The sequence below is a fragment of the Colias eurytheme genome, chromosome 11, assembly GCF_061535395.1.
Source record: "Colias eurytheme isolate Ceu_HAF_F1 chromosome 11, ilColEury1 Martin Lab GWU primary, whole genome shotgun sequence".
In the NCBI taxonomy this organism is placed as follows: Eukaryota; Metazoa; Arthropoda; class Insecta; order Lepidoptera; family Pieridae; genus Colias; species Colias eurytheme.
In genome coordinates, this window is record NC_142990.1 from 1,330,818 (window position 1) to 1,342,727 (window position 11,910).

Consider the following 11,910-nt stretch of genomic DNA (forward strand, 5'->3'; position numbering starts at 1 on the left):
CTCAAGCGAGTGAGTTTTCGTAACAAGTCCATGTAATTTTTAGCTACACGTACCGTAACTCGTAGCGATTCAAAACCGAACACACAACTGTACATTCCAAAAGGTTCTGTCTGCAATAAAATTTGCATAACTACGCGCCGTTCCACAATGCAGTCTTATTAAATTTCCACCCCAGTCATTAACGGTTTGTTCTTAACCTTATACATATAATCATAAATCATAAGGTATCAAGGAATGCCCGCTGACTTTTATAGCGTGCTCAAGACGTTGGTAATCCGGGATTCGATAACAGGGCTTATGGATAAGCTTTTGTTTATAGCACTTGTGTTACGTAATTTAGTTATTAATGTCAGATTACGTGTAATTGATAAGGATTATGATGTAATTTTTCTGTTTCATGAGGTGGTTTTTGTTGTTTGAAGTGTTTAATGTTTATATTCGTATAGTATTAAAATGAAATGTTGATAGTGATAAATACCGAGAGAACTATTATTTTGTACTTATAATTTGTTATTTAGTAATTAAAAGTTTAATTAAATTTAGACTTTACATATTAATTTTTACTCTTACAAAGTTTCAGATAGAAATATTATATTTTATTATAAAAACATTTTTAAAAACATCGTTGTTTTAAACAACTTAAATTAGAGCTTAATTTGAAAGGTCCAATTAAGAGGAAGGAAACATCAAAATTCACTTAAGTTTCAAGAAGATTTCATTAAGCTTAAGATATAAGATAAAATAATTAAATTGAAAATCTAGGTTAAGTCGCAAACAATTATCATTTAGCTCACGGAGAGAGTCGCTCATAGTATTTCTATAGGTATGTTAATTACCTGTGGACTACATCGCCGTTGCCTTTTGTTGCCATTTCATTTCACTTCATTTTATTTTCATTATTTTTTTTAATATAATCAATTAGGCTTTATATTTAGTCTTATTTGCGATAAAAGTACTTTTCTATTTACCTATATCGTCATTAATCCTTAGCTTATATATTAGCAGGTTTATGAGTAATAATTATTAATTTTAAACAAAATTGGCCTGAACGCGCAGCACACTCTTAATTAACCTTTAATCTCAATATATCACGTTTTAACTCAAATTCTAATTGGTTAGACATCCACCCACTTTACACAAAATTGATAGCATGCGTCATCGATATAAACAACAGTGATAAACGACCAGACATTATTTAGTATCAAATTACAATCTGTCCTCCAATTGCCCATTTGTTACACTGCATCCATTGAATTACAACACTAGCAATTATGTGTTCTGGACTCGTTGCATTTTTGTGTCTGATATCCGTTTCATTAACTGCTAAAGTCAAATGGATACCGAATACTGATTTCAATCTAAAACTCAATTTCAAAGATGGAAAACTTCCTTGTCCACGACAAACAGTTGTCTTTCCAGAAAGCCTCAGTGGTATTGTTAGTATTGAGACGAAAACAGACATCAATGGATTTGTGTTACCTCAAGATGGTGAATTAGTAATTGGTAACGGAGAACTACAATTTGGACCAACAGAGAATTCCAATTGTACAAATACTGGTAATATTTATTTCTTGGAGAACTCCGTCTCTTCATGGGCACAACCAGATGTGTGGAGCTCACCGAAATTCAACGATGCTACCCCAGATGCAGAAAGAGTGCCTTGTTTTGATGATACCGTGGAATTTCCTGCTGGGTCCGTATTTACAATTTCGCTTCCAGATCAACAGCAAGTTGTTCGAGATATTAAGATGAATGGTGTGAGCTACGACACAAATAGGTTCAGTGATTATGTACTGCATCAACGAGATCAATCTCAGCAATTTATTTTGAATCAGTACCAAGAAACTGGTATATATACTACTAATAGGCAATGTAAGTCTCGAAGCGGTTGTCCATGTCAAGTGAACGTAATGAAAATCGATTGTAGTGCAAAAATTTGTTCAGTGCCGACTTGTGTTGATCCCGTCCAACCCATAGGTCATTGTTGCAAGATATGTGGAGGAGTAATTTCTTTCGATGTTGATCAAAGTTTTGATCTAATGACATTTAAGGAACTTGTAGAATTAGTTATTAATGGATACGGAAAAGAAGATTTAGTGTACCATATCGGAAAAATTAAAAGTAAAATTCAGTTGGTCGTGGTCGATAAAGGTGAATACACTGGAACAAGCGCTCAAGTTGTCAATGACGTGGACCATCGAATGCAAAGACATTGGGTACAGGGTGTAAAAGAAGCTGTTATCAGCGGCACGCCTTTATACAAATATGGATTGGGAGGGAAGATATTCGTTTCAATGTTTTTCGCTGTAGCTCTTGTGGTTGGTGCAGTATATGCGTATTATTATAAGTTGCCTGAGATAAGATTACCGTTTGGCGAAAGACCTGGGATGTTTTCAAGGTATCAGCGGAGAACAGATAGCGTCGTGTCTCTTACCCGGCGGGACTCAGTTATCAGTACGCGGTCTGGAATTAGTACTGCTTTTAGAAACCCTATGTATGACTCAAAGAGAGGACGGGTTGTGGTTGAAGCTTCTGCAGAGGACTAGAATAAAGGAAAGGTCGTAGTATAATTAGTTATTCCGTATTTTATATTCTTACAAATTTAACGTATTTGTTCAATGTTGATGGTGTCTTAATAATTCGTGCATCAGCCATTTACTCGCAAAACTATCTCATTTCAAAGTCTATAATGTCCGTTAACTATATCATGAAACACAAACACTATCTTATAAATGCGTCATGTGTTAGTATTTATAAGTCACTTACTATTAGAAATAATACCTACATCTGTACTGTCACTGAAAATGCGAATTTAACTTCTAAATCTAGCTCGATAGCGATTAAATTACAGCGATATCGAACTTTGTTGAATATTATTTATGAAATGAGAAGTAACTCGATACTCGGCAGTCAAACGTTTGACTCAGCCATTTGCAAGTGAGCCCTTTGAATTTGAACCCAATCAATAGTATTGGGTTTCTTGGAAACAACTCAGAAGACTCAACTGTCATGGGCCTCGTTAATCATCTTCGGTATTGCTTGTACGACGAATTAGAGTGCTATATGCGGCTTTCAAAGAGAATGAAGGTATTAAAATAAGACATGCGGTAATAGAATATTCTAAGCATTAGTTGTAATAGTTTGTAACTGTATTGCAAAATGGATTCGATTTAATATTGCAAGGCATGTAAACTAATAGGAACTGAAACTACATGATAAACTAATTTACTATTTTAAATTAATAATGTAAATCATTTTCCAGACGAGATTATGACTAAAATTATAATACAACTAGCCTCATTATAGTAGAATCCTGTAGTGGCTCTACATAATACATATAAGAATGCAAATATTTTTCAACCAAGTTAACCAAATACAATTAATGTGTTCGAAATTTAAAAATTCTAATTAATCCATCAAATTCTTTCAATGTGTCACCAAATCTTCGAAATTTAAGTCTTTCTGATTTCAAATTTTTAAATTTCGAATTCGCACCCAATCGTAGTGCACAGATTATAAGCCCGCGAACAAAGCGCGTACTCACAAACGGTAATTGTCACCGGCATTGTTTCGAACGCTGATTTATGTCGGCGCTCCGATGTCAAACGGCTTGGCGACAAATGGTGAAAGATCATGTCTTTTAGTGAGTGTTGGTAGCACTTTTGTGAATATAGTTCCGCTTGTAGGTGCCAAGTTTATTGAATAGAGTGTAATATTGGAGCGGAATGCAGATTATGTAATGTTATGTCAATAAAAAAAAAAATTGATACATAATGCAATATTGTATGTTAAAGTTGTCAAGTAATTACAAATATCTTTAACTTACAACAGAATATTAATTTTGCTTTTGTCGTCAAACAAGTCTGAAGAAATATACCGGCAAACTTTATTTTAATTTAATTATTTACGTCATTATTATTAAACTAATTTCTATACGTCTCTAAAATGTTAATTCTCTATTTTGTTAATGATTTCGAACCATTAAACATACTGGAGCTAAGAGAATTCGTTTCGCCTTTCCTGTTGACAAAACTTCAACAAAACAAAAAAATGCACGAAACGTGACTTTAAGCTCATTTTAAAAACAATCAGTTTAGTTATAATTACTTATAAATATACGTAGAGCCATAAAATGGACGTATAAAACTATTTCAAGTATTGAACTGAAACGCGTATATCAAAACGTTGCAGTCAAAAGCAGACTTATGTTTTGTGTTGTTGTACGTTTGTAGTGATAGCGTAATTCAAATATAATTGTATTATTGCCATCGAGTTACTATGTACTACGTACGAAGTACATAGACGTAATAATAATACCTCAATGATTATTACCTATTTAATTTTATCTTACGGCCTAGGCTCGACAGTTTGTAAGAAGAATTTGTGAAGTGCAATTTCTCTCTCTTGTCGGTCCCTCATGTCTGAGGATCGTGGTCAGTATCAGTGTTGCATCTGGAGCGGATGATTTGCCTCCACCGGTCTCTGTCCATGGCGTCTCTTACGACCGTGTAAAAATTAGTGGCAGATGAATTTTTGACTTGGTCTGTCCATCGTGTTGGTGAACGACCACGCGATCTTTTTCCCTCCGTGAAGTGCAATAGTTGCAGAGAAGATAAACAAAAAACAACGATTAAAAATGTATATTGCTGATTTTGCTTCTTGGGCAAGGAATCGAACGGTGTAAGATTGCATAGTTTAAATGCGGGTAATTTTTTTAAAACTATTTGAGTAAAACGTTTTTTTTTCTTACTTATATTTTGTAGTTGATTACTAAGGATACTTATCGCATAATAATAATCTTAATACTATTATAAAGGCGAAAGTTTGTAAGGATGTATGGATGTATGGATGTATGGATGTATGGATGTTTGTTACTCTTTCACGTAAAAACTACTGAACCGATTACAATGAAATTTAGTACACATATAGAGGGTAACTTGGATTAACACATAGGATAGGTTTTATCCCGGAAATCCCACGGGAACGGGAACTATGCGGGTTTTCCTTTGAAAACGCGGGCGAAGCCGCGGGCGGAAATCTAGTTAACCATAATTGTAGTAAATGCATAATACATCGCTGACTCTACTTACCATGTACCCAGAATTATTTCACATTATTTTATTCTCAAAATATTGTATTCCCGCCAGCACTAGAACCGAATGTTCTAGAAGCATTTGTCACGGTAAGCGCTGGAACGCGTCGCGCGTAGACTTGCACTTTACGGCGCTATAAACTATGAGCGTATGACATTTTATATTTTTTGCAATTTTGAATATGTGCTAGTGAAATTTATAACGTGTATATTGTATTTTATTGCTCATTGTGTAGACGGCTGTCTTGTGCGTATTTCGTTTGATAAACGGTTATGTTATTTTATGTATCATAGCAGTAACGAGCTTGCGCAATATAATATTAAATAATGTACCTACTTGTTTGGTCATTTAGTAGAACTACTGCTTCTATATTGTCAAATAGCTTATAATTTTCCTTTATTGTAAAAAAGTTAATGGGATTTAATTTCAATATTGATTGTAGATAATTAATTTAATTTTACGTAATATTTGCATGCTCTGTCTAAGCGAAACATGATGAACAATTACAAATTTTTTGATATCTCTGTGTACCATGTTTTTAGCAAATAAATATTATTATATTTTATGTTAACGACGTCTTTTATTTATTGTTTACATCTACGATATCTACGAATCGATATTCGTTTGCATTGCATTTATTGCATAGCCTATTTATAGATTCCTGAATAAATCTTGATAAATATCGGCTATAAATAAACAAAAATTCATCAAACAATAACATTTCAAAGTCCCCAACAGAGTTAATACAAATTTCTTTTAAAACATCCCTTTGTAAACTTCAGCTAATCAAGTTTGTACCGACACCGAGTAGGTTTTCCATTACGTCAAAATCTCGGCCACAACTCAAAACTGTTTACCCGAGGGTCGTAACTCGATTACCGCTCGCCTCATTTCGAATGATTCGAGAATAATTTCGATTTAACTTGGGGAGCTAAGTGAATTAAATAAGATGAATAGTGCCGGGCGATTGTAACGATTCGAATGTTAATCGTTTTAAGAAATGTAATCGATTTTCTTGGGGGACTTGATAGACGACTTGGCGCGCTAATGTTTGTATTTTTTTTAATGCGATAAGGAGATGAAAAGAGGATGCAATATTAATAAAAAATAATGTTACACTCGACTTTGATTATGAAGTATTATTGATTTATTGATTGAGAGATTTTTGATTTATTTTATTTGTGCGTATATTATACGTTGATATACAATTACATTCCAAAGAGTTTTTATATTTTTTCATGATCTGCACCAGCGAATGGCGCTATATTTTCCCGCCCATTTCTGTGACGTTACTATCATAAGATCTCTTGGAATATTCTGCTGACCTGGTGCTACGCAAGGCTCTTTAAAATTTTATATGGTAGAATTCGTCTCGCCATCGCATATACCAATCGTCTGAATTAACTGACGACGTCATATTTTCCCGCTAAACTTCTGTGACAACACAGAACATATTCTCCTTGAATATTTTGCTGATCTGGTAATTTATATTTCATATTATGGAGTTACGTCATATTATCTTGCACTTCTAGCTGACGACGTCATATTTTCCCACCACACTTCTATGACGCCACTATTACAACATCTTAAATATTCTGATGCATTTGAAAATCGCAGGTTTTATTAAGAAAACATTCACTCTATTTAATGTAAAAATCTGATGGCAATAATTTAATCACACTTCGCAGAGGACGTCTCATTTATCTCCAAGTATTAAAAATAGCTTTTGTGCAAATAATGCAGCTTTTCTGAGCTCACATTTCTTGAATAAAGAATGAATAGAGTGAAATTTTTAAATAAATGTAATGCTACTTTAGATTTTTAAAACTTTCTGAAAATGTCATGGATAGGTACGACACGATACTTATCTATTATTTGTTTGTTTTCTTTCTTTGAAGCAAATTATATAGATATTTTATGCGTTTCTTACTGTAAAATTAATTTAAAATTTAGCTTTGTTTTCCATTTATACTAAAAGCTGTTTATTTATCAATGCAGAGTAAGTTTTATCTTCTGCTGAAGTATGACGTTCTATACAAGAATAGTTTGATCCTCGCTTTTCCCAGTTCATGACCCACAAAATCCTACCATGTACGAATTCATTACGAGCATGTACCACTAATCAAGTGTCACGACGGTGTGACTCCACGACCATTTGAGGTACACTATTAGATGCCATTGTATTCGTTAATAAGGCAAGTACTCGCCATATAAGGGCCCGTACAAACGAGGCTAATTCACGCGCCGCATTGTTGGACGGTTTTATGTTTTTCATTGTGTGAACTTGTCGCCTAATTGACAGGACGTGTTTAGTGCTAGTCGGTTATTCGACGGGCTAATGCATTGTTATGTGCGTTTCGCCCTTAACTGTTAGAAAGTGCCTTAATCTAATGCTGTTTGAAGTGTAAACTCAATGGTAATTATTGTCAAAGCAAAGGCACAGTCATGGCACATTGAATGTAATATAATATGGAAACATATATAAATTACTTAATGTAGTGGAATAAGCTGTGTGAAAGGCGTTTATCGTAATAAAAAATAGTTATACAAAAAGCTGTGTCAAGGGAAAAGAAGAAGCAATCTTTTGGGAAACTAAATAAATCTAATAATTAACAGAGATGCAGGCATAAACTATTTCTTCATTTAAATTTGATTAATTGAGTTATGATTAAAACTTTACGCTGATTTAAATAATGATAAGACCGAGTTTAAACCGACATACAGTTAAATGTTTATGTTTGGTAAACGAGCATCATTGTTCTTTATTCTCACACTTCAATTATTATAACAACATGATTATACGAAGGGCTAGTAAATTGAGCAGATAATTTCTTCATTTTTATGCCCTTTGACCTCACCTAGATTAAGTAGTAGTAGGTAGTAATAAAAGGTATGATACCGTTAATGTCTTTAGTAATGTTCTGGGGCCGTATTATGACCTCTTATTTCCTCTTAATTCATATTATGATCGCAACAACCAGCCATGGTTATTTCAATCATAATGTGATTTTTCCAGTCAGTTCAATTCACGGCGTAAACTGTCTGGAAATAAGATGTCATAATACAGCCCCTGATGCGTTTCTTTACTAGTTTTCTCTATGAAATTGCTGGTAATCTTCTTATATATAAAAATGAATCGCAAAATGTGTTGGTAAGCGCATAACTCGAGAACGGCTGAACCGATTTCGATAATTCTTTTATTATATTCCTTGAAGTACGATGGTTCTTATGTAGAGAAAACGTAAATATGTACCACGGGCGAAGCCGGGGCGGACCGCTAGTTGGTTATATAATAGTATATTGCAGATAACATAGCCACAGATAATATTATAATACTACATAGCATAACTTTCTGGTAAACGTATGGAGGTATAAGTACTTAAACTTGAATTAATTTGTGTGTATCAAAGCTACCCTTTACCTTTATGTATACGTGCTGTGTCCCCATTAAGATGGTTATAATGATAACTCCCGTTAAATACCATTTAAGCTGTTGTAATCAGATATGTAAATATAATTTTGTATTTGAATTTCGCATAAGGACGAAGTTTAGGAGCATTTTATTTTGTTTGGCAAAAAGCTCTATGGCTCTATATACTTATGTTATATGTACATACGTACATAAGTATATAGATTACTGTATAATCTATTTCATGTAGTATATACATATATGTATAGGCGGTGAACTACTGGACCGATTTGAAAAATTCTTTCATCAATAGGAACAGGACTCAGTCTAGTTACATTTAGGCTACCAGTAAATCTTTTTACTGAAATTGTTTACAGGCGAATGGTGCTGCTATTTCAGTAAGCATTGCAACGTCATTAGTAATCATAATATGTTCGCCAGGAAATTGATGAAAGTCATTCCCAATATTGTTTTACATACTTATTACAAAAAAAAAAAAACAATTCCGTAACCGTTCCCGTTTCCATTTATTATTTAATTTTACAAAAGTGCGTCAAACGGCAACATCTAATACCAACAAAATCTTCACACCGCTCGCTCTAGTGCTATTTTAAAATGACATTCCATTCTCTACCTCAAAACTTCGAACGAATAAATCTTGTTCTAAAGTTTATACCTTGAATATTAGCATCGTCATTCACATAAAACGCAGGGGCACTTGTAAAGCTGCAATCAGACGTGTGTCGCGAATGTCAGCAACTCTAAGAGCCCTTTCACACGAGCGTCCTCGAACATCTGTTGTAAACGGTGGGGGTTCTGAAGAGGCTAAATCCGTGGTTCACACTGCACAAGAGTGCACGCACTTGAGTCTGAATGAGTATTCAATGTTTCGTTAAATTGCGTTTTTTGCCTAATTTTTTCATATATCAAAGTATCTACTAAGTAGCTATGTAAGTCTAATATAATTATTATCTAACTAAATATGATGAAATAGCCTACTAATCTTGATTTATTTATCTTTTTATTACACTTCATTGTACAAACATGAATGGACAATGGACTTCATTGTACAAAGCAAAAAAAAACCACAAGAACAATATTACAAAAAGGCATCATTTGTACAAATAGCGGCCTTATTGCTGAATAGCAATCTCCACCAGGCAACTTTGATCTGTATAATGTCAAAATAGCAGAATCCATATATCTCTATTGTAATTGGATTAGATACTACAACAATAAAGCCTCCCAAAGCAGGATGATTCTACAGGCAATAAACGGCAAGGTTTTTAATTCTATAGTATCTCTATAGGTTTGTACGTACTGAATAACACATATAGAAACACCTAAGTAGCTATCTTATTTATGGCAAGCAAAGGTGGAGCAGTACCAAATAAATCCGAGCAAAGAAAGGCACTGCAGTTATAGAGGTAATAAACACGCTCTTTGCTGACCAATAAAAATAAATTAGCCGAGGGTTCTGTAAAATATACTGATATAGAACACCTTTTGGTATTGATTTTAACGGCGGGATTAGGAAATGTAAGTTAAGGTTTATATTTAATGGGGATAAATCTTCCTCAGTCGGGAATTTTTGTAAGAGAAAGTGGGCTCAACAAAATGAGGCTAGTCACGGACAAAGGTTGATTATAAAAATAAATGTGGTTCTTAAACACATAACTTAAAATGTGATATTTTAGTTTGCAATGTACATACAGTTAATTTTTTATTTATTGTAACTTAATGAAAAGACAATTTTAATAAAAGGAAAATGTTTAAATATCATCATTTTCATTCATTTTCTTCAAACCATAACACAGACATTAATTTATAATATGTACGGAGACCGAAAACTCATTCATTAAAATTAACAAGAAGGTATCGTAATATAGTAGCGGTGAGGATGAAAGGGCCTGAAACCAAAATATCAGGGAAAATAATTTTAATAATTGGGAGACAATAATTTTCAATTTATACGTAAATTTTCATTTGGTATGAATACATTTTGCTTGTTACATAGAATAAAAAACTAAAAACAATCATCATTAAATCACATTATAACGGAACATGCTTCTTACAATCGGATAAAATAGTTTATAAGTTTTCTAAATATATATTTAGGTACCTTATTTGGTTCACTTCCTTTTGAAACATTTGATTTGTATTATAATCGATAGAAAATAATGATTCGCCAAATACGGAAGGATTGGTATGTTGCAGATGATGTAGAGAAGTTAGGACATTCTAAAAGTGTCTACTTATCTAGTAGAAATTATATTATAATTATATAATAGTAGGTAAGATTTTCATGAGAAAGGCTCCTAATTCAAACGCCATATTAGTTAAGGATACTCACGTTCTTAAAAATCTTAACGAATAATTAATGTTTCATAAAAAAGTTCATATTAACTTGGCGTGCTGTACAACCCAACCACTTTTAGTTATAACTCTTATTTCTTTTTTTTATCTTTACCAATTTTACCAATTGTTTCTAGTAATCTTGACAAATTGTTGCAAGATCTTACTTTTATTATTATGTAAAACTTCCATATTTATTTGTTATTGTTTATCCATAATAATCACATTCATCTGGTCTGCGTTTTCGTTAATTGTCTGTGAATCAATTATTTTTAGTGATAGAATTACCTGTGCTTGTGATGTAAATGAAATTGTCAGTCTTCTTACACATTTTACTGTTGAATATATATCTGTATTGATGGCGTTGATTTTGCATTTAATTATTTATTATCTTCAATCGATTACCCTACACACTACACAACTTATACAAAAAACTTTATCATGATTGACTTGTCTCTGATTCGTGATATAGATGGTCCAGATTTATCAAGTTGCTACTATACTGACACACCCGAGGAATGCCAAAAACATATCACTAAAGCACACAATATTAAAATCGTTACTCTTAATATTCGCAGTTTACAACGTAATTTTAACAGCTTTTTAATAACCTTATCTCGTTTTAACATAGAATTTGATGTCATTATCCTTACGGAATGTTGGTTGAACGAAAATTCTGTTATTTATCCAATCGATGGGTACATCTCGTATAAGACAACAAAATATATCAACCAATCGTGTGGTGTAGTCCTATATATAAAAAGAACCCTGAATCACGAAGTTTCGGAACCAACACTACACGACGCGAATTGCCTTTTGGCCAAAGTGGACAACTTATTTAATCTCATCGGAATATACCGTTCACCTTCATTTAGAAACTGCACAAATTTTTTACAATCCTTAGAAAGTCTTCTACAAAATATTAACTTGATTTCTTCTTGTACAATTCTGGCGGGTGATATAAATATTAATACGTTGATGTCTAATATAAACAACGACTGTAACGAATACCTTTGCTTAATCGCAGAGCAAGGACTAAGTCCAACAATTAAT

General features: G+C 33.1%; 1 protein-coding gene across 1 annotated transcript; it reads left to right on the plus strand.

Moving 5' to 3' along the window:
* Positions 1-1,263: 1,263 nt before the first annotated feature.
* Amnionless (amnion associated transmembrane protein) lies at positions 1,264-2,623 on the plus strand. The gene has a single exon (XM_090107363.1). It carries the CDS (start codon positions 1,272-1,274, stop codon positions 2,544-2,546), a length of 1,275 nt encoding a protein of 424 aa, XP_089963489.1. The 5' UTR covers positions 1,264-1,271; the 3' UTR covers positions 2,547-2,623.
* Positions 2,624-11,910: the final 9,287 nt, after the last annotated feature.

What these genes read in the sequence shown, in the direction of transcription:
- Amnionless (XM_090107363.1), top strand. Translation starts at nt 1,272, where the DNA reads ATGTGTTCTGGACTCGTTGCATTTTTGTGTCTGATATCCGTTTCATTA.